Source organism: Tenrec ecaudatus, chromosome 6 (genome assembly GCF_050624435.1).
Source record: "Tenrec ecaudatus isolate mTenEca1 chromosome 6, mTenEca1.hap1, whole genome shotgun sequence".
Taxonomy (NCBI): Eukaryota; Metazoa; Chordata; class Mammalia; order Afrosoricida; family Tenrecidae; genus Tenrec; species Tenrec ecaudatus.
This window is the reverse complement of record NC_134535.1, coordinates 172632026-172654947: the sequence shown is the minus strand read 5'-3', so window position 1 is coordinate 172654947 and position 22922 is coordinate 172632026. Positions and strand designations below refer to the sequence as shown.

At 43.4% G+C, this 22922-nt stretch overlaps 1 protein-coding gene across 1 annotated transcript in view; it reads right to left on the bottom strand.

Moving 5' to 3' along the window:
- Nucleotides 1-11842: 11842 nt before the first annotated feature.
- The window catches only part of GPR158 (G protein-coupled receptor 158), a 465390-nt gene continuing 454310 nt past the window's right edge, over nucleotides 11843-22922 (bottom strand). The window contains 3 exon segments of the mRNA XM_075553196.1: nucleotides 11843-14125; nucleotides 14932-15078; nucleotides 19103-19208. Of these exon segments, the coding sequence (XP_075409311.1) occupies nucleotides 12638-14125; nucleotides 14932-15078; nucleotides 19103-19208 (1741 nt within the window). The 3' untranslated portion in view covers nucleotides 11843-12637.

Genomic DNA, 22922 nt, shown 5'->3' with positions numbered 1-22922 from the left:
ATCCTGGTCCAACCATCACCAAGCAAGATACCAGAGAATTCGAAAGGCGAGGCTCCCCAAGCCATTTATCCCTTCGCCCTTCGATTAACCCCATGTGTTTATTAGCCAGGTTGACACAATAAACTATCTCATACAATTAGATCCTAATCTATTTTTAAATTTTTTATGTATGGTGATAGGTGCTGTTGTTTCATTTTCTGCATATAAAAATTCAATTTTCCCAGAAGCATTTATTTATTGATGAGACTCTACTTTCTTCATCATATGGACTTAGCACCCTTGTGTTAGGCTGGATTCTCTATCAAACCTAGTCACACACACACACACACACACACACACACACACTGATATACTAGCACAAAGTAGAATGATCCTTGTGTGTTTCCAAGGCTGTAGCTCTTTATAGGAGGAAAAAGCCTTGTCCTTCTCCTGTGGAGGAGCTAGTGGTTTTGAACTTGTAACTTCACAGTTGATGGATGCAGACAGATGAATTCAAGATCAATAGGTCAGATGGCAGACCCTCTCTTGGCTTCTTCAAGATCAAAGAACCAGAAGTCAATGAACCAGATATAGTATCCAGACCTACAAGAATTAAAAGAGCCCAATACACAACCATGGAGTTAGAATCAACTTGATGGCAGAGAGAGAGAGAGAACAAACAGAGAGACATTCATATCAAGTCAGTGGCTCAGTTGTAAAAGCATGGTTCAAGGTGTGGGTCTGATACTAAGCTGGGGCCTTTCTGGTGAGTGAAGAAGCTGGAAGACTATGGTTGGTGGGTGCAGAGAGATAGTAATCCAAGGTCAACAGTTTAGATGGCAGGCTCTGATGGTTCAGGGTAGACAGGCAAGCTCTTGGCTCAAGTTCAAAGAACCAGGGGTTAATGAGCCAGATATAAGATCCTAACCAGGAAGATTTAAAGAAGCACCCCCATGGTATCTACTTATACAGGAAGCAGGTCATGCCCTGGAACAAGAAGGGGTTGCAATGCACCCTAATTTTCCCACAGTTAGCCTGTTCACAGCAGATCACCTCATGGAGCTTGATTGCATTGTGTTCGATCATTGGGGAGCCTGCAACAGCCCAACCAGAGGAGCCTTCAAAGTGTGCGCCAACCCTATCGCATTCAGCTTTGTGAAACAGCAAGTGATGACCAGTACAGAAATATAACACAAATTATCTTGCATCTATGTGACACTTGGGTTGAGGAGATTTTATTGTTAACTATATCATGAATGGGATAAAATTAACATCCTGAAAGGCATACGAGTCCAATCTTCAGAAAATGAAATCGTTTTAAAACGGACATCTTCCTTTTCCCGTCTGTGAGAGTAAAGTCTAAACATTAATGCGGGGAGCACTGGAACTCAAGGTTTTCATCCCTTAGGCTGCTTTTGATGGTTAGTTGTCTACACTCCAGGGTAGCACGGAGGTGAGCACCAGAGGAGAATGTTGCCTGGATTCCTGGGATCATTGTGAACGAGTAGGCGGTTGGCTTTTCTCTGTGTCTTACAGAAATTTGAGTCTCACTGGATTAATCATCCTTCAATGTTACTGCATCATTAGGTGTTACTCATGTTTGATTCCATTAACCTTTAGGATTTTAAAGAGCTTCATTTAAAACTTAGTGCTCCAAAAATATTCTGTCCCAGCTTCCATTGTTCTATGAAGGACACTAAGAGGTACTTCTGCATGAGTAAGCCGAGCCTGCCGTTCTTTGCAAGGACTGAGTCAGAGCTAGGAACTGAGCAAGACACTGGCGGCTGCAAGAAAACGACTCTCTAGTGCCTTCTGATCCAGCTTTCCAACCCTGCTGTGTCTTCATTTCGTTTCTCAAAGTCCACTTTAGCGTGCTTTCTTTTCCTCCTCTACAACATCAAAGAGCTCTGGAGTGCAGGATACGCCCAAAGTCAAGGTGGATCGGGGATTTTTCCATCACATTTTCTCTTTCACTGTTGTGTTTTCCTTCTCTTACTGATTTTCCACTGGACAAATGTTGTGTTTCATTTTGACAAATGACTAGCGTTAAACGTGGTTGCTTAGCTGTATCCATTTTAGAAAGGCAATTTAGCACATTATGATCCTAAGTGAAATCTATCTCTCTCACACACGCGCGCACACGGACACGAACACTCTTAAGTTATAGCACTGGAATGCTCTTGAGGTGTCATTTCATCCAAACTCAGTTGAAGTGGGTTTCCTAGAGCAAAAGCAGGTTTCAGAAATAGGTCTTAGGCTTCCCCCCACCATGCCCCTCCTAACCTTCCTTATCACATTTTGAAAACATCATTACTTGTACAGGCTATGAAATGTCTACCTGAATTCTTAGAGAATACTTCCAATGGCTCACCTCAGCCTAAATTACTGCAGGTGAATTACGGACAAGGAGGAAGATGTCCCTTTTCCCCTAAGTACACCGATGTAGAACATGTGTTTTTAAGTTTAATCAAAGGTATATGAATTTAATGAAAGGTAAGTCGGCATAACCAGCAAGGGAAGGATGCTGTGTCTTTTCTGAGACGCTTGTATCCTTAGGTGCTGGGCATGGGACACAGGCGCTGTGCCTCTGCACATCAGGGCATTGTGAGAATTGAGAAAATAAGCGAGCCTTTTGCCTCCGTGCAGGGGCTGTAAAAAGGCCACAGCCTGTGTATCTTTGAATAACAGCCTTTACCACCTTCCAGTGTTCCATAAAGTGGCTCCCTGAGAGCCAACCCTCGCACTCTGCTTTGGATGGTTGTGAGACTGAGCTTATACCTAGGTGGTCCTGCACACCTCTCCTCCCAGGTGTTCGTGTGTCAGAAAGAGTACAGGCCACCCCTTCAAGCGAATCGGGTTCAACTCCTACTTGTGTGTGTGTGTCTGATCCTGATTTTGATCTGAGGACCACGAGCATGAATCCAAACACTTCCAGTTACAATATAGAGTCCTGGCCTTTAGCAGCAAGGGACCCAATCCATTACTCACCACAGGTTGTTAGTGACTGGTCTTTAAGATGTAACCCAAAGCAAACCAAGCCCACTGCCATCTGGTTGACTCAGAGTGAACCTGTCAGGCAGAGTTTCCAAGAGCAAATCTTCAGGGAAGCAGTCTCCTGTGGAGCAGCTGGGAGTGAGTTCAAACTGGCCACACATGCCTATCCCATAGAGCCTCCAGGGATCCTTTGAGATGTTAAAGAAAGAAAGAAAACAAACTTCTCATGATTTTAATATCTGCACTATGGTACTGACTTAAATGCCTTCTACCCATTTTCCCAATGACAAACAAGCTGTGTGTATATGTTTATGTGCATGCAGTCGATGGGTTTATGTTCCTATAGGACACATGCATGGCATGGCGTGCATGCGTACCATGGCTATCTCTAGATGACACAAAACATAAGGATAAGAGACACTCTAGCCAGTCAATTCTCAGTAGTTTGCTCAAATGAGATATTTCATTTCTCAGATACAGCATCAGACTTTATTTCTATATTTATTTTAGCAAAATAATAATAACAAACCAGACCCCTTTCCATCAAGTTGACTCCCACTCACAGCGACCCTGCATAGGGTTTCCAAGGCCGAAACATATTTACCGGATCAGCAAGTCTCATCCTTCCTCTACAGACCAGCTGGTAGGTTTGAACCGCCAGCCTTGTGATCACCACCAATCCAGTGCCTAACCCACAGTACCACTGGAACCATTTTGATAGTTCGATCCAGCTGTGTTCCCCTATGAGGGAGCTTTGTAAAAACCGAACTGCTAACGTCTGGAATCTTAGGGCTCATCTTCATACAAGCACTCGTCTACGTGAGGCATTCAGCTAAGTCCACATGGAGGCAGCACAGGAGCCTGTGTGATTTGCTCTCCTTTTTGACTCATTTTAATGTTTCTCCAGTTTTTACGATGTTCTGTTTTTGCTTTGACTGAGGTTTTTCTCTGTTTTGTCTGGTCACTGTTGTTGATTTGGGGCTTGTTTGCTTTGTAGGATTTTGTAGGATGCTGTTGTACTTTGTACGATCCGTTGGGTCTGAAATCCAGGATCAGCCTATCTATAGAGACTGTAAGTGGGGAGGACACGGCAGGGGAGATGGGGGAATGGGAAGTGAACAGCAGTCTGATAAGAAAATGTTCCGACATTGACTGTGGTGATGCTTGCACAATGCTTCTTCACGTGATTAAATTGTATGACATAGGAAGCATATGCCAACGAAGCTATTGAAAAAAACAGACTAAGAGAAACTTTCCACAGCCTCATTAAGTATTTCTTACTTTCAATGCTATATGGAAATAGCTTTTGTAACTCTAATAAACAGCCTTGGCCTGAACCTCAGCCTTTCCCTCCCATGCGGTACTCAATCAACACCCACCTTATAATGCTGGAGAGTCACAGGGAACATAACCCCCCAAACGCAAGCCTGTGACATGTCAAGTTGATCCTGACTCACGGTGACTTCGTGTGTGACATAGCAGAAGTGAGCCCCACAGCGTTTTCCTGACAAAAGCAGGTCACCAGCCCTTGCCACTGAGGTGCCAATGGGGGGTTTGAGCCACCGGCTTTTCAGTTCGTAATCAAACTCAAACCATTTAGCAACACGAGATCGCTCAGGCCCAATAGGTGTGCACTTCTTTCCTAGAAGCTGCCAGGACTTATGGCGAAGACCACTTTAGAATACAACCTTCTTTTACAAATTCTGCAGCCAGTTTTCACCCAACTGACATCTGCATTTCTCTGTGTCTTCAAGTGTATTTCAGAAAATGATTAGCGGCTACATCATCTGGTGTCAATTTGAGGATTCAGAGTGAAGGGGTGGAGTCTAGCCTGTCAATCAGGTCATAGCCAATGAGGGGTCTGTGTGGGCCTGGCCTTCTCCTGAGGATTTTGTAAAGTCCTGTATTCCTCCTTGGAGGAGGGAGAACACACACACACACACACACACACACACTCTCTCCTTCTCTCTCTAACTCTACTGACAAGACACATGGCTCTACAGTGATATAGCCCGTGCCCTGGGAGGAGGAGTCACGTGGAGACCCCTGCTAGTGCTGAGATGCTTCTACCACCACTGGATCCATAAGACTTTGCACCCACTAGCCTGTGATCTTCCTGCATTCGGCGTCATTCCATGTGTTTTGAGAGTCTGAAGAGGACTTTATAGACTGGTAGCAGACATATGGGCTAATATCGGACTTACAGACTTGATCTGGACTGGGCTGGGATGTTTCCTCGATGTTCAATTGGTATCTGAAGCTCTTTCTTAGACACAGATGACTGTCCATGAATTTGTTTCTCTAGACTACCCAGACTAACACAATTAGTAAAGTTCTGATTTGGCCAGGATTCATTAAGCTCTGAGCACAGCTCCCTGTCTGAAATGGGGGTCTATAGATGAATAAAGGAGACCCTTTGATCCAGAGGAGTGGACGAGGCAAGAGGTAACCAAGTCAGGCTCGCTGTCGATGCCAACTCCCAGCGGCCCTGTACACAAGAGTAGGGCTGCCCCATGACACTTCAGGGGCTGTACATCCTTTGTGAGCAGAAAGAGTCCTCCTCCTACGGTTGGTTCTCCACAGCCTCCGGTTGGTTCCAACTACCGACCTTCAGGCCAGCAGGCTAACATGTGACTCCATGACCCTTTACGTAGTCGCATACAGAATCCAGTTCCTCTGGGGAAGCACCGAGGAGAAATCCAGCCTGATTCAGGCCTGTAGGAAAGGCTTCCTCGGAGGCATGGCTGTCTGTCCGGCTCCCTGAAAGGGGCAAAGGCAGCCCAGAATCGCTGTCATTTATAGTGCCATCCCGCTGTGACTATGCAGAGTGCACCATCATCCCCAAAGTCTCCTGCTTTAGCTAAGAAACCACAGCGGCATGTATGGACGCATAAGCAGGGCGCCAAGAGCTGAAGACAAAAATCAGAAGCAGCAAGCCCTTCGCGTTGAGTCTGTTCTGCTTCCGGGTGATCCCAGGGAGCCAGGAGAGCTGCCCCGAGGCTGTCTTCTAGCTGCAGCTGTCACGTCTGTCTCCCAAGGAGCAGTGTCCCCGCTTGTTAGCAGGACGCTTTTTAAGAGGGCTTCTAAGGAGAGCACTTGGCCACTCTGGCACCGGAGCGCCTTTGGTTGAGTTCCCAACCTTGTTTGGCCTATCGTCCTTTTACAGAAGAAAAGGAAATGACTCAAGCACACTCTGGCCATTCAAAAGTCCCGTGCATCACCCATCGTCCAGTATCGGTATCTGCTTTGGCAGCCCCTCGGGATCACCCCAGCCCTCCCAGGGGAGGGGTCACCCACTTTGGGGAGCCTGGGGCAGAAGAGCGAAAGGGAATTTCAGCTGGACCAACTAGAAAGACAAAAGGCAGAGAGCGGTCAAGTCTCAAGAACGGTTTAGGGAAAGGCAGCATAGAATCTGTCTCATGTAAACACGTGAGTTTATTGAGTTATTTCTCCCCCTTTTTTCCTTCTCTGGTGCTGTTTGAACTGAGTGTTCTGTGAGAACTGCCACAAACTGCCATTTGCATATTTACTTCTCCCCCCACCCCTTTTCCTTCTAGGAATGTGACTATTGTGCAGCAGCGGCTTTCTCCTATATTTATCCCGTTTTCCATTTCCATTTTGTCAGTTTTATTTCTGGCAAAGTGCTATTTTGACTTCACGGGGAAAGAGAGGGAAATTAAAAGCCAATTCATATGTTTCATTATCTGCCTCCTAAATAGTTAACAGTAATTAGAACATAAAATGTGTTTGAAATTTGCCCCTGTACATTCCAAGAATCAAATGTCTAAGGAAAAATAACCACATTTAGAAAGACATTATTTCCGTTCTTTATAAGTAGTCAGGGGAAAAGACAGACTGAATTAATCAAAGAAAATCTTACCTACCCGCATTGTTTTAGAACAATGGATGTGCATTGTTACTTTTTGTCTGTGATAATCTATTTCTGACAGGATGATTTCCCCCAAGTTATTTTTTTAAACAGGAAAGTTCTAAATTTAGAACACAGAAACAATGACTAGCTCTATGAATATATGTGGGAAAATGACACAGTCATCAGCTAAGCAACTCCAGCGGTGGACTGTGCCTCCCTTCTCTCCGCAGAAAGCACAATAGGCTTGATTTCCCCGAGTTCTTAATGCCCAAGCAATTTTTCTTAGCCTCTGCGATCATTCAAAGTGGCACATATACCTCTGAGCCTTCGCATAAGTGCCACGAGTATGTGGAACGTGGGAAACACAATAGTTTTAAGAGATGGGAAAGGCTAATCATTGAGAGCCGTGTAAGGACTAAGGGGCCCCTGGCCCAAGTCAGGGTCTCTTCGATCATCTCAAGCACACGTGTAAGCTAGACATTGAGTAAGGACGGCTGAACAAGAGTCGACACACTTGAATGATGCTGCTGGCACAGAATACTGGAAGTTCTATGGACCGCCAGAAAGAACGGACAACTCGGCCTCAGAGGAAGTACAGCCAGAATGATCCCCAGGAGGGACGATGGCGGACCCTCCTCTAGTATCATGTGGACAGAAAGAGACATCAGGCCTGGAAAAGAGCGCCACACTCAGGACAGGGCCAGTGGAAGGGGGACCGTCCCTCAACAAGACAGACTGACCCTCCACCGTGGCCGCCACAGTGGGCTCACACCTGACAACAGTGGTGAGGAGGGGACAGGACGCATCGGTGTTTTACTCTGTTGTCCGTCGAGTTGCTATGAGTCAGAACTGCTTAGTAGGACCTACCAACAATCCCAACGTTGATGGCGTGGACTGCTAACCCAAAGATGGAAGGTTCACGTCCACTCGGCAGTGCTTCCAAAGGCACCTTAGTGGTCTTCTAAAAAAAATCAGCCACTGACACCCAGGTCTACTCCAACAGATGGGGTTTCACCATGATTTGGATGCACTTGGTGGTGGCTTCTGAATCTTATGTACCATCTGTGGGAAAGATGAGTGCGCAGTCAGGGTTCCCTCTTGCCTTAGCTCCCTCTCGAGCAGCTGTTTCTGCGAGAGACCACTCATGGTAGAAATCTGTCTCTACGCTGCAGTAGACCTTTCAGGGACAAAGTCTCCCTCCGTGTAAATCGGGGACCTCATACCTTTCTCATGAGATAATGTGAGGCCCACAGATCTTCCGAAAGCTTTTAAAATTTCTGAGTTCAGCCCAAATGTCAACAAATGTAGAAGCGACATTTGTGCGGGGGGTACGTTCTCTAATTGCTCTGAGTGCTCGGAGAACAAAATAGTAAACCCACTTGAAGGCGAAATCGCCCCCACCATGCCCTCCGTTTCTAAAGCTCTGGTCTTCTCTTTCTTCTCTGGGGGCCTGGATTACACTTCTCACTGGCCGACCTGTCCCCTGTGTCTCCCCACCCCATTTCTAGGCTGCTTGTGTGCTAGATAAGTTGATGACTCCCTGTTTAAAATCTCTGACAATTATTCCCTTGCTGCAGGATCAAGCTGTAGCCTGGCGTGTGAAGCCGTGCGCACGACCTTTCCTGTCTCACGCCCTTCGCCTTTCCTGCCGGATACGCTTGCCACGTTGCCTCCTGGAGGGCTTGGACTCTCCAGTCCGCCTCCCCTGACTCTCAGTGATTGTCTCCTGTGTATTCCTGCAGGAATGGCTGGCTACTTTTAGGGGTTCAGATGTTATTGGGGACCTTTTTCATTTGGGTCATCTCTGTTTTGCAGATTGCCTCGTGTTTGTGCCGAGTAAACAGATGAAGAAGGTATGTGGATTAATTTTCATTTTGGAAGAATTTTCTTAAGTCAAAACCAATCACTTGAATATGGATTGTTGGCCCCCAAATGACTACCTGTATATCTGAGATCGCATTTGACTGTTTATGTTCAGGTAGAATTTATGATGTCTGATGTAGACAGGATGCTGAGGAATGTCTGTCTCCAAAGCTACAGAACTATATGGAATTCTAAGTTGGCAAGATAAAGTAAATGAAAATTTTGATAAGTTTAACACACATGGCATCACTGATCACTTCCATATAAATATGCTTTATTGCAGAGAATTTATAATTATTTACATGCTGTAACACATCACAACATAAATTGACCAAATATTTCATGATGGGATGCGGTAGCGTTCAGATAATAATTTTAGGAGAACCACGGATTCAGTGAAGAGACTGACAGCTTTTTGCCTCTACACTCTCGGGTTGCTAAATGCTAGAAGTCAAAGGCAGTGTTGCTCAGTCCTACCTGCCATCGCCTGCTGCATGCAGAAACCTAGGAAGCAAATACAAGAGAACCGTCGAGTTTCAAGTCCATATTGCCACCAACGTTTACAATGGGCTGAATTAGAGTCCGTGTCTTAAAGCAGTTAATTCTTGCATAAAACACACAGGTCTCGTGAGATTGGTATAAATCTACGTATCTAAAACCCCAGGCTTAACAAGGAGGACAGGATGCAGCCTGCACATGCGCTGAGAAGGACAGCCTAGCAAATGTTTGTGACCTTATTATTGGCTGGTCGCTTTTTTGGTTGTTTGTTTATAAGTGGATAAAATAACCTTGAGTACTGTCGATTTGAACTTCTCGTGGTGATTGGTAATGGCAATGAAACCTTAAGAAATACCTTAGGTGTTCTCACTGATTTCTGCTGGTGAAGGATAATCCATGGACAGTAGACTATCACTAAGGCGTGATTCGGCGAGTCGTCTTTAAGCCACATTTCTAGCAGGGTCATCCTGAAGTTCAATTAAAAAGCCACTGATGCCTGACAGCTTATTTCTCGAAGCGTGAGTCAAGTGCAAATAGACCTTAGAAACAAAGGGAGCTGTTAGGCGGGTACAGAAACTGCAAAGCACATTCACTGATAAACCTCCAAACGGCATTTGAACGTCTTCCCAGAGATAGGTCTTGACAGAGAAGGAAGGGAAGTGCTGAGGTGCAGTGGTGATGTGATTACCACATGGCATGGCACCACAAGACAGAGCAGGCGTGCCCGTGGGGCTTTTTAGGCTGAACTCTTGATGGGATCGCATTGCCACGTCTATTCTCCTGTGGAACAGCAAGTGGCTGCTTCCTGCCAAATGAGCAGCTAAATGCTTAGCCCTTGCACTACCAGGGCTCCTAGGGGAGGGAAGAGGCAGGTGTAGGGGCCACACACACACAAGTAATTTCCAGCTCTCGTCGCACCCGCCCCAGGACCTGAGTGGTGCACAAAGCAAGGTGTCTGCACAGCCTTGCAAAACTGTGAATGCTCACTCACATGCCCTAAAGGAAACTTCCTGACTGAAGTTTGATGAGCTACAGAAGCTAAGTGTTTGCCTTCCACTGGGAATAATGTTTCCTAAGAACAGCCCCATACGTACCTTCTGATTCCCTTATCTTTTCTCCTCTGACCACGTTCTCATGTGAAACGAAGAGAGTTGTCTGGGCTGGAAATGCCCTGGGTAAGTATGGAGTTGGCACTTCAGTGTGTAGTGAAAGAGGAAGGGAGGTCTGGTTTTTATTTTTAAGTGATCCATCTTGAACTAAAATGAGACGGAGCTTTGGCCTGGGATCTCACTGCATGATCACATCAGTAGGACTAAGTCAGCAGCTTAAGACTTTCATTCCAGGTAATCAAAGTGGAATGCAGTAAGCTTTAGAGCATGCTTTGGGTGCTGTTCTGCCTGGCAGATAAACCGTCCAGTTTTACTTTCGAGCCAGGTGGCTCACTCGGCAATTTGGGGGATTTGCAAATTTTCCGGTTCTTGGGAGAATGAAAAGTTCATATCATTTTATAGGCTTTGAATAAATCAGGTTACAAATCTCTTTGGGATTAGAGCCAAGCAAGTTCTAGCCCTAGCTGAAGCAATGAATAATATTTTATGATCTGGCTTCACAGCAGTTCAAACCAATTTCAGGAATGATCAAAAAAGTGAAATCGGAACAGGCAGAGCTGAGTTTGAAAAGTTTGGGTGAAGGGGAGTGACAATTGAAACAGGAATGATTTCAAGTTCAAGCCCTGGAATGGGAGACTCAGAAGAGGCAGTGTTAGTCTTTTCAGGAGCCCAGTGTGGGACACGGCAATGTTCCCAGAACTGCCGAGAGCCACACACATTGAAAGTGGTATGGTCCACAGCCACCTTCGAGCAGGGCATCTTTGTTTCTGACTCTGCCGGTTAAGATACTTGGCTGCTATGCAGTGCACACACTGCTCTTGGTTTCTAAAAGGGAAATCAAGTCTCTAGCCGGGCCTCAATTTGTAATTTTCCCCATTCCTGTGATTTTTCTGGTTCACCCACAGTTTACAGATTCAGGTCCATTCTGGTTTCACTTTATCTGCCATGACTGAGCAAGGAAGAACCAGCTAGAAGCCCTGGTTTATGATAATAAATAGTCTAAGGTAATTTAAAATAATATATATTCAGTATGCATAATAAAAATATATCCATACAATGATCTTGATACTATCATAATTTTTCTCTTTACAAAAATAATCCCTTGAAAGTGCTATCAGTAGCGACCCTCTGTCTGTTAGCAAAGGCATATTCCCTGGCTCTGTAGTTTTCTTACCTCTTCTAGAGTCTTCCTTTCCTAATGGAAATAATAGTCCACAGTAGATATTTCTTAATCTTAGTTTCTTCCTTAAGAAATGTTGCTAAATATAAAATACTGAGTGAGTTAAAAGGGACAATTAATTTGGAATGAAGGTGTTATCTATCTCTGACTTTTAGCAGACTATGGAAAAGTTATCCTTAATTTAATGAGGCATTATGACTAAGTAGGACCACTTGATCTCCAATATTAATAAAGCTTCTTTTGATCCCTAACAAGTGCAAAAACAAATAACTTACCTTGTATATATATATATATATATATATATATAAATCTGATTAAGACAGTATAACAAACCATGATGTGAAATAATAGTCAAATCCAAGTTCACAATATATAAATCACAACCCAAACTAAAAGAGTTTACCGTAACATTGATGGCTTCCCAAGCCAGAGAAAGCTTACATACTTTAAGAATCAACTAAAGGTGACAGCAGGTATTACTGTAAGTTGCAATAACAATTGAGTAGCTGTAGATTGCATAAATGTGTTGTGTCATATAATATCAAAGTTATTTGCAAAAATTATACCATTTGGAATGCTTGAATATGAGACACAACAATGTACTGAAACATACATCTATATAAGAAAATGAGAGCAATCATCGATATAAAAGTATTCTGGGGGATGCATTAAGTTAGCAGAGCTGTCAAGGTTAAATGGGTAAAGTAAGTTTCTTTTTAGCAGGCTACGCAGCGTCTCAGTCAGGATGTGTGCATACTTCTTTCCTCCATCGCAAAGACCCATGCCTCTTCTCTGCCCGCTGGCTTTCCTGCCTTAGGATCTTCAAAGTCCCACGGGCAAAAAATAAGTCAGGACAAACATTGAAGACATGCTGATGTGTAAATATTTTCTTCTTGTGACTTTGGGATGCCCCATCTTGACCAAAGTCTGACTTTTCCATGAGGATCATTGTCTGTGGCTCCTCCTCCTCCTTCTTTTCTTTATTTCCCTGCCTTTGACTTTGTCTCATTATCTGTCACTTTTCCTTCACACACAAATACGCCTGGGGAATTTTTGGATCCTCGTATCTTCGATTTTTCTATCGAATTCCAGGTTTCCTCCATCTCCTTCTCCTTCTGGGGGACACTGCACTTGGCAAGTTCCCTACACCTCTTATTTCTGAGGCCCTGTCATTTTATTTGCACTTAAAGCAGAAGAGGCAGGTACAACCACACCTCTGTCAGCATTTGGCTGATCCGTGCCCTCCACCTCCCAAGGACACACCTCTGCTCGGGCGACGGAAGGCTGCTGGGCGTTATGACTGGAGTGACAGGAGGCAGGCACTGCGTTTTCTTCAGAGGAAGGGGTCTTTCTGCCCGGGCCTCCTATTTGGTTGAGAATTCCACGCTCGATTTTTGATGCCACGACTTTGGGGGGCAGTTCTTCATATTGCCCGGTACACACAGTGGTGGCAACATGCGGACTAGCACTTTCTTCCGTAGGTGTCTCAGAGAGAACCGGAGACTTCGAAATCAAAAGCTGGTCAGCTTCCCAAAGGGCCTGGCCTCGGCTCTCCCAAGGCTTCCCCTCGGCCTGCTCTAGGCTCTTCGGATTCAGTGGCTCACCCGCTTCCGCTGCCTGGGCCTTCAGAGGCGGTTTTTCTTTCAAGGAAGAAGTCGGGTTTTTCTCCATTTCGGAAGCTGCGATAGATACGTGTTTTTGAACTTTGGGGTCCAAAGGCCCAGGCGCCGGGGTCAGGTCATAAATCTCCCAGGGGCACACTTCCCCGATGTCAAAGCTGTCCTTCGCCTGCGTGGAGCCTGGGCTCATGTCAGCAGGGGCCGTGGGGCCGTTGGCCCTTGGGTGCTTCATAATTCCAGCTTTCTGCAGGGTCCGGGACTCCGCCACATGAGTGGAGGTGGCGAGCACAGAGTCCTTCGTCTCGGGGCGAGCAGAATGTGCATGTCCCCTGCGGGTCTCTCTGTCTTGGGGCAGGGGGTTCCGGGCTTTAGCACGCTCTTCCACACCTGGTGTTTGGGTTTTCCCAGCTAATCCCAGGGTTTTCTCCTTGGCACTGGCTATGACGCTGAGAGATTTCTGTAACATAGACGTTCGGGGGTGCCCGGGCTTCTTCTCCGAGCTGAGGTTGTGAGCACTTGCTGACTTACACACCAAAGGCGCCGACTCTGTGGACACCGACTCACTGTGTTCTCTAAGGGTTTGTGTGAGATTTTTACTCGACAGAGACTCCAGCGTGGACTCTTCCGTCGCCTCCTCTTCTTGGCTTTCTGTCGGCAAGCTACTGGACTCTTCGGATTGTTCTCTGACATGATCATATGTGCTGTGGGATTTCTTTAGTGCGAAGACACGGTTGGTCAGGGACTCCTCCTTGGACTTCCCAGAATGGCCGGACGACTCCGGGGGGTTCTTCCTGAGGAGGGCAGTGCTTTTGACGGCGCCCTCGTCGGTGACATCCTTGTCTTCTCTGGAGCACTGCCTGCTGACAGTCTCTGGGATCTCCGTGATGCGCCTCATGATGGACCGGCCTAAGCCCTTCTTGGAGCACCTCTTTTTCTGGAGGTGGGGATTGTTTGTGATCATCTTCTTCCTCTTATATATTTCCAATTGGGCATAGAGTTTCTTCAGCTCGTCCTGTGGGAACAAGAGCAAATTCGGAGAGATAAGGATTGAGTAATTCGGCCAGATAATATTACTAAGTGTTCTTAGAATCCAATAAACTTGAACTCTGTAGGGAAACTGCTGTACAGGGTCTCCTAACATTTATTCTCACCAGCTTTCTACTCATTCTGGCTTTTTGGTTATGTTTGTGTGTTATGTTGTACATGGAGTTTGAACTTTAAAGGCATGAATTCATATATTCAACCTTTGCTTCCTGGAACAAGGACTTTGAACTGCAAGTTTTGTAGACCCGACTGAGGCTGGACCATACCGAGACACAGCATGTCCATCTACCGGTGAGCTGAGAGTCCACACAATACCGCAAACATCATGCGGCTTTTGATGACGTTGTACCCGATACTAGTCTAGGTTTAGGAGACAACAGACCATATGCAAAAAGTATCCTCTTCCTCAAAATGCTGATCTAAGATCACAGATTATTTAAGTCATGCTCACATCTCTACCCGACTATTGCGTCAGCGAGAATTACAGCTATGTCTTAGGAACATTTAAAATCATCTAACCATTATGAGGAGACTTGAGTCTGTCAAGAGTAACAAAGCTGGCCAGGTGACCGTGAGTTGAGATACCCCATACATATACATTTCAGAAGCGGCATAACTCTGTATTTGACACCTGCAGTTCTTACACAAGCATTCTTCTCTCCCTCTTTTTCTCTGCAACACACACGCACGCGCACACACACTTACAGCAACACATACACAGACAACACATGTAGACACAGCCTGAAATCAACAAAGAGGAAATCCCGGTGTTACCCGAATATCCTCTGGATCCAAGCTGTGCTCACTCCAGGCGGAATTGATACTGCTGTTCAGGTAGGATCCAGATCGGCCCATGTCTAGCTCATCCTCATAGGCTTCGGCTGCAATATCATCCCGTGGGTTATTGCTTGAATGTGAAAACTGCAACAGATATGCAATACGAGCTGTAACCCAAGTGCAACGTTGCACGGTCATTTTCTCAAGGTTATACCCTTAAGAGCATTCCACTTCGAGAAAGTGTCCGTTCACTGGATATTTTATAAAGATTGTATTTTAAATTGTGTTTTGTTTTCATGTCAGCTGCTGTGGTTCTTGCTAAGGGGACCTCGCACGCGGTAGAAGAACCTTAAAGACTGTTCTTCGGGGTGCCATGTCAGTCATGGGAAGTTGTGTGGGAAGAATTTTTGGACTATTGTCACCTATGGAGAGTTGGTCACTTCCCTTCACGTAATTGAAAATGTATTTGATCCAAAAGCACCATTGTCCTGAATCACAGGACTGTGAGTATCCATCTACTACACATACAGAGCTTCAGAAAATGCTACGTCCACGGCTCAGCAAAGAGGCCATCTGATACCAGACTCAACTGTGCTGGCTGTGCGGTCTTCAAGAAACCGCAGCACCTCTGGGAAGCACAGTGTCTTCTCAGCCTGCAGAGCCCTTGGGTAGATGGCAGCTACGCTGAAAATTCCCAAATGCATGGAAACCTCAGAATGTATCCCTCAGCTCACTGGTACCCAGAAGTTAGACCTCTGCCACACTTTGAAATAGCCTGATTATTTTCATATGGCCTATTTTCAGTCTTACGTACTTGCTACCTCTATTTTTAGTGGGAAGTCAGGGAAAGAGAATCGGATAAATGATGGCAAACAGGAAGGATAACTCATATACTAAGTGATTGATGATCCCTTCAGGACCAGTGGTGTGAGGGGCGATACTTGGAGGGTAGAGGGTGAGTGGGTTGGAAAGGGGGACCCGATTACAAGGATCTACATGTGACCTCCTCCCTGGGGGACGGACAACAGAAAAGTGGGTGAAGGGAGACGTCGGACAGGGCAAGATATGACAAAATAATAATTCATAAATTATCAAGGGTTCATGAGGGAGGGTAGAGCAGGGAGGGAGGGGAAAAAATGAGTACCGGATGCCAGGGGCTTAATTGGAGAGCAAATGTTTTGAGAATAATGAGGGCAATGAATGTACTGATGTGCTTTACACAATTGATGTATGTATGGATTGTGATAAGAGTTGTATGAGCCCCTAATAAAATGATTAAAACGACAAAAAAGAATGATATATATATATTCCTTAAAAAAAGAAAATAAAATTGAGAGAACTGGCTATTGCACAAGGGACCTCAGTGAATCATTTAGTCTGACACCTGGGGGGAAAAAATCAACTGATCAGTTTCTTACAGGAAAAAGTTATATTGCTGTAAGCTTTGTTAAGATATTCTTCTGCTAGCTTGGTGAATTTGAATAGGGGTTACCATGTAAGGTGGCAATTCTCTATTTAAACAATAAAGATTGTTTTAAAATGAGACAGAAACCAGAAGCTGATCATTTCCCCCCTTCTCTTACCTACATACATTTGTGGATCTACATATGCCAAAAATTTAGGCTATAAAAAAGAATAAAATACAGCTCTTGATCTTCAGAATCTCACAGTCTACTCAGTAAACCCACCAGGAGGTTATTTATAAGAATGGGATTGCTTTTCTTGAGCAACATTTTCGATAGCCATGAGTTTAAGAAGTGGGCACTTTTCAGATATTGTCCTTATAAATAACAAAATAAAAATACGTTATCATTTCTCCTTAACTCTTCTCTTTATCTAATAAACCATTTTCAGTATGCATTTTATTCATGTCCTTTTTCTCCCCACCACGAGATCATGTTTTTATATGTTCCTCACTCTTCGTCCGGCCTCAGAGCAATGCTGGGTCAGTTCTTCAGTGAGGATGCCCAATTCCTTTACAACCAGCTGCCATTGACATACCAGGCGACTCACAACGATAACACATACAACCTGGTGATTTTCAGTATGACAGGGCGTCAAGACGTTCTTGGAAAAATCAAATAAAAAGACAATGGGATTTCCCCAAGAACTTTTTGAAGCTCCCTCATATATTAATCAAACAGTGTAACCATCATCGCTATCTAAATCCAGAATAGTTCCTTCATGACCAGCAAAACTTCAGTCTCCTTAGGAGTCAATCTCTAGTCAGCCCTCTTCTCGTTGCCTGGCAACCTTTACTCTACTCTCTGTCTCTAGGGCTGCCATTGTTGACATTTCAGAGAACTGGAGGCCTACAGTGCGTGGCCTGTGTGTTTGCCTTCTTTAATTTGCCTGCGCGCTTTCAAAGCACTCGTACTGGAGCATGGATCAGGAAATCAGTTCTTTTCATAGCTCAGTAATATTTGCCTGTATGGGTTTAAGAGATGTTGTTTATTCATCAGTTAATATACATTTTGGATTTTAGCTATTAGGAATAATGCTGCCATACATGCTTGATTAAAGTATCGATATGGACTACTTTTCAGTTCTCTCAAAAGCTCAGTAAGATCTGTTAAATGAATACATTACTGTGAGTATCAATGCACTTAGTCAATTTGTGTTATATTATACACAAATTAAAATGGGTTGGATAAATGTCAATAACAGGCCAATTCAATAAAATAATACTCAATGTGCTTTCAGTATAAAAATTGTATTTGGGTCTCTATAAATAATGGGCTTTTCAGGTGGGCGGAGTCTCGGCGTTTGGGCTGGTATTGAGGCTTAAGGCAAAGGTTGCAGAGAAAGACAGCGCAGGGAAAACTCTGGTTTCACCGTGACCACCGGGAAGTTTATGGTGTAGCAGTATTGCAGAATGCTCTAACATTTTGCTTCTCTGCTAGGAAAAAGTCCATGATAATGCTATAATTTCTGTAACGCATTTTCATTTTTGATACCTTGTATCATTTTATTTCACTCCAAGAAATCTTTACTATCTATCTATAGCTCCAACTAAAGCGATAAGTGCTATGGGATTTACATGACACACATGTAAGTCAATATGTGTTATGTACATTGCTAGACTATTGCTATTGTGTCATAGATGAGGAAACTGAAGCTTAGCAAGGTCAAACAGAGCTGGTGAATGTAGCCTTACACGGCCAGTTTGTGGGAGAGCAGGAGGTGGCATCTCCAGATTCTGAACACCAGCTCATTTTGCGTCCATTATTTGAGTATAATACTGCCTAGATAAGTCTTTGACAAAATCTCTCATTATTAAGCGAGATCACTCTCTAACCAGTATGTAATTACTGCTATACGCATGAAAATGATTTCCATTGACCTCGCCCTGTCTGAGGAGAAGAGTAACAAAAGTCAAAGGGGCAACATAGTCCAGTGGAACCAGGGGCCATGCAAACATTCGTCTCTACAGCTGAGGCCAGAACTAGAGAGTGCCCAGCTGCCACTATTGCTACCAACCGCTCTGAAAAGGAACGCATTCAAAGATCCTGGATAGGGTGGGAGAAAAACATGGGAAGACAAACAGAACTGAGAGTCATCAAAGAAACCATGCTTACTGGTCAGGATAAAGACACGTGGAATTCCTGAGACAATCACGGAATGGGATTCCTATGCCACAAAAATTAGATACAACATAAAAAGGGAAAACTGTAATGCAGGAAAACTGTTCAGATGGTTAGGAAAAGAGGAGGAATGTAAACAGGAAAGAGAGAAATCGAGATAAGTGATGGTATGTTGAGAAAAGTGCAATGAATAAGGGGAAACAAAATGTACAGTAAAAAATAAAAAAATGTAAACAAATTTTATCTGAATATTTAAAAACATAAGACATTTCTGAATGAGAATTCAAACAAAATAATTTTTAGAACAGGATAATTCAGTTTTTTTCTAATGGTCATGATGTTATACCTTGATATACATATCTAACTTCATACTAAAATAGCTGGAAAAGGACAGAAAACAAATCATTGACGAGTTTTGTATAAACTAAGGCATTTGGTAAGTAAGACATTTAGTAAATGGCAAAGAAAACATTCAAATTCCTGAGAAAGTCTTACAGACATCTAGAGTCGAAAGCTTCTGAAAGGACAGACCTGTACTCAGCTAAGAAACACTATCTCCCGAGAAAGGCAGTGTGGGAGGGTACCTTTGGAATCAAAAGCAGCCCGATGGTGACCGTCACAGTCAGATGGGTATGTGCAAAATACAACATCAACATCCAGTCAGACTGAAGCCTTGGGGCAAGAACAAATCTGAAACGAGAATTCATCAAGTTATTAATATGACAAAATAATAATTTATAAATTTTAAAGGGTTCAAGAGGGAAGGGGGAATGGGGAGGGAGGGGAAAAATGAGGACATGATGCCAGGGGCTTGGGTAGGGAGCAAATGTTTTGAGAATGATGAGGGCAACAAATGTACAAATGTGATATACACAACTGATGTATGTACGGATTGTGATAGGAGTTGTATGAGTCCCTAACAAAATGATGAAAAAAGAAAGTAAAAATCTAGAAAATGATGGCAACATATGTACAAATATACTTGACACAATTGATGTATGGATTGTTATAAGAGCTGTCAGAGCCCCCAATAAAATTATATTTTAATAAATCATAATAAAATAAATTTTAAAAACAAAACAAAAGCAGCCCGATGGTGAGTGTCACAGTTAAATGGGTATGTGCAAAATACAACATCAACATCCAGTCAGACTGAAGCCTTGGGGCAAGAATAAATCTGAAACAAGAATTCATCAAGTTATCAATAGCATCAGTACTTCTACCTAGCAACACGACACTATTTCACAAATCCTTTCCTCCGTGAACATTTTTCTTTGAAGAGAGAACTTGTATTGCTGTTCTAGAAAGATAGTTGTATCGTGGAAGAATGAAGGTCTAAGAAAATCCAACTGGGAACATCATTTATGAACACTCACTTGTTACTTTGGATTATTAATGGTGAGATATACAGCGTGTCCATGTAGAATGGGCAGATAGGTCTAAGTCATTTGGGTCTGCAAAGCAGAAGCAATAACAAATGGGATTTCGAGGGAACACTAGACATTTCGGTTATAATTGGGTTATAAACCTCATACAAGTGACTCTTGACTCTGATATCCTTTATCGGAAGTCATTTGAAATATTAATTAGAATGGAGAAGCAAAGAGTGGGCAATTATCAGCCCCCTTGAGTGATTTCAGGGATTCAGAGGATCAACAATATAATAGTTAAAATAAATAGACCAGTGACTTATAAAATGTATCTTTTATAATAAAGCAGTTTAATTGTTCTAAAGTATCAAATACGTTGTAAATAATTTAAAATAAAATGATTACAATCTGAACTTAGTGAGTGTGATCCCAGGATAGCCCTCGAGGAAGCATGGCTATGAGAGCAATTCCAGACTGATATCTACTCAATGTTTGCTCTTAATATTAATAGTATAATTTGTGAACATTTTTGTCGGTAAATCTGTCATATATATGGTATTACACAGATATCAAAAAAGCATTTTTAGACTCTCTTCTCTTTATTGCCATCCCTAGGTATTTTTTTTTACTACATCATGGGTATTTTTATGAATCATGCCAATATGAAAACAAACATTTTATTTAAATGTAAATATTTTTACATTGTATTTAAATTTCTTCATTTTTATTCACCCCTACCTCCCACTCCATGAATACAAAGCTAACATGGAAACTCACAGCACCTCTAAAAGTCTACTTTTCTTGAAAGGTAGTTAGAACACAAAGTCTACACGAATTCTGAGGAGTACCTTGCACTCCTCCATCGAAGCCATTCCTCAGAATACAACAGCCACCTCACGCAGAGAGAGGAATCCCACAATGTCCAAGATCCCGTCTTACGAGGTGAAGGCCACTGCGACCAGATGCATCAGAAACCCGGAGGGCAGAGTGAGAGGAGGAGCAACAAGAACGGCCTTCCCCTCACCTGGCTGGAGATGATGGGACTGGGAGGCAGAATGACCCGCCAGCTGGCTTCCTGGCCCAGCCAAGGGAGAAGCCAAGAGACCACATGGCCGAGAAGCTGAGGACCAGAAAGAAACTTGGTTGCTGGCTGAGGCGGGTGTTTCTGTAGACCAAGGAAAGTGTCCTTACTACTTACTGATCCTGACTCGTGGCAACCTATTAGTTTCTCTAACAAGCCCCTTTAATTCTGAAGTGTGTGTCCGGGGTGGGGGCGGGGTGGGGGGAGAAGGGGCAGGGACTATGTACTTTGATCTGGGTTTAGGTACTTTGACCACAGTCTATGTGCTAGACCAGGTGAGTTTGTTCACTTTTTTTGTCCTTTTTATTCATTTTCTTTGTTTCTTTTTTAATCTAACATTATTATAATAAGATCATTTTATTCAGTAACAATTTACGATTTCTGAGGCATACTCTTGACTGGGGCTCCTTGTCAGTTCCAGATCAGGAAGTTCTTTCAAGGTGAAATGCCAAAGCATCCCCACATTCTGGAAATTCTTATTTCAAATGCCAAGAAACTTGAAACTTAAAACTACCATGTCAATATCTAGAAGGAAGAACGATTACAGATATTTTAAATCGAAAAGGTGGTTCGTCCAAAAACATAATTTTGAAGCAGGATAACATCAGTTACCTGCCAACTAACCAACTTTTTATAATTGTCAGATTTTTCAAAAGTGTAGTTTCACTAAAAATGTCTTAAGAAAAAGTGTTTTCATAGTTGTTTTAAAAGCACATGTTTAACTTAAAAAATGTCTAAAAACAAAGAGCATAAAATATGTTTAAATTGAGGTTAAAACCAAAATCCAAACAGACCCTTTTAGACACCTACATATTCCTAAACGTTTATTTTACGCTTAACACTAAAAATAAAGGATTAGACAGACATTTCAAATTGTTTATCCTTCTAGACTTCATACTTTTTTTTTAGATTTAGACCTAGATAGTTCTCAAATCTGACAATATGGTCATTAATATACACTGTATATACTTGAGTACAAGCCGAGGAACCTAATTTTACCACAAAAAACTGGAGGACTTTGTCAGCATAGAAAGTGTGCTGAAAAACTTGGCTTATGCTCGCGTATATACAGCTAATGCAGAAATAAATAAGCAACATCCTACGACAACCACGCTCACTGTCGTCTAGTGGATTCTGATTCCTGGAGCGTTTATAGGACAGAGCAGGACATTCCCCTTTGGGGTTCACAGACGTTTAACTCTTCACAGGAGGAGAGCTCCTCATCTTTCTGCAGAGCTCCAACTCTGAACTTGCGGTTGGCAGTCCCATAGAAGCCACGACAGCCCCGGGGGTTTCTCGCCACACAGCCATAGTTTACATATATTTATACTATTGACTGAATTATAACAGTTTCTTTGGTCTGTACTACACAGGTAATTTCCAAAGGATGACGTGTTTGAGTTCACATCTATGGCACTTTTAACCTGATGTGTGGATTTTTTGGTACATCTTACCATTGTTAATATGTATTACATACACTGTAACCGCTTGTGATCTGCTGTTGTGATCATATCTCTGAATGTATATGTAGGGTCTCCAAACCCTGAGACTAACAGAAATAACTCAGATAGTCATAGGAAGAGCTCTAGTAGCCCAGTGGTTATGAGTTAGACTGCAAGGTCAGCAGTTCAAAACCACCAGCTTCTCTGTGGGAGAAAGATGAGACTTTCTACTGCTGTGAACAGTTACAGGCTGGGAACCCCTCGGGGTTGTTCCATCCAGTTCTAGACAGCTGGCCGCTACAAGTCGGAGTGGACTCAAGGGCACCGTGATCTTGGTTTTCTTGATTAACACCCCTGCAGCTGCACCCCCAATGGATTACAGGATTCTGCTCCACCGGTGATCATGAATGGTTTCTGATGTTAGTTGAATATCTCCTTTTTAGTTATTTTGTCATTAGTGTCCTTGTATGAAGTGCATATTTTTAAAGATGAGGTGTACAAATAAAACTCA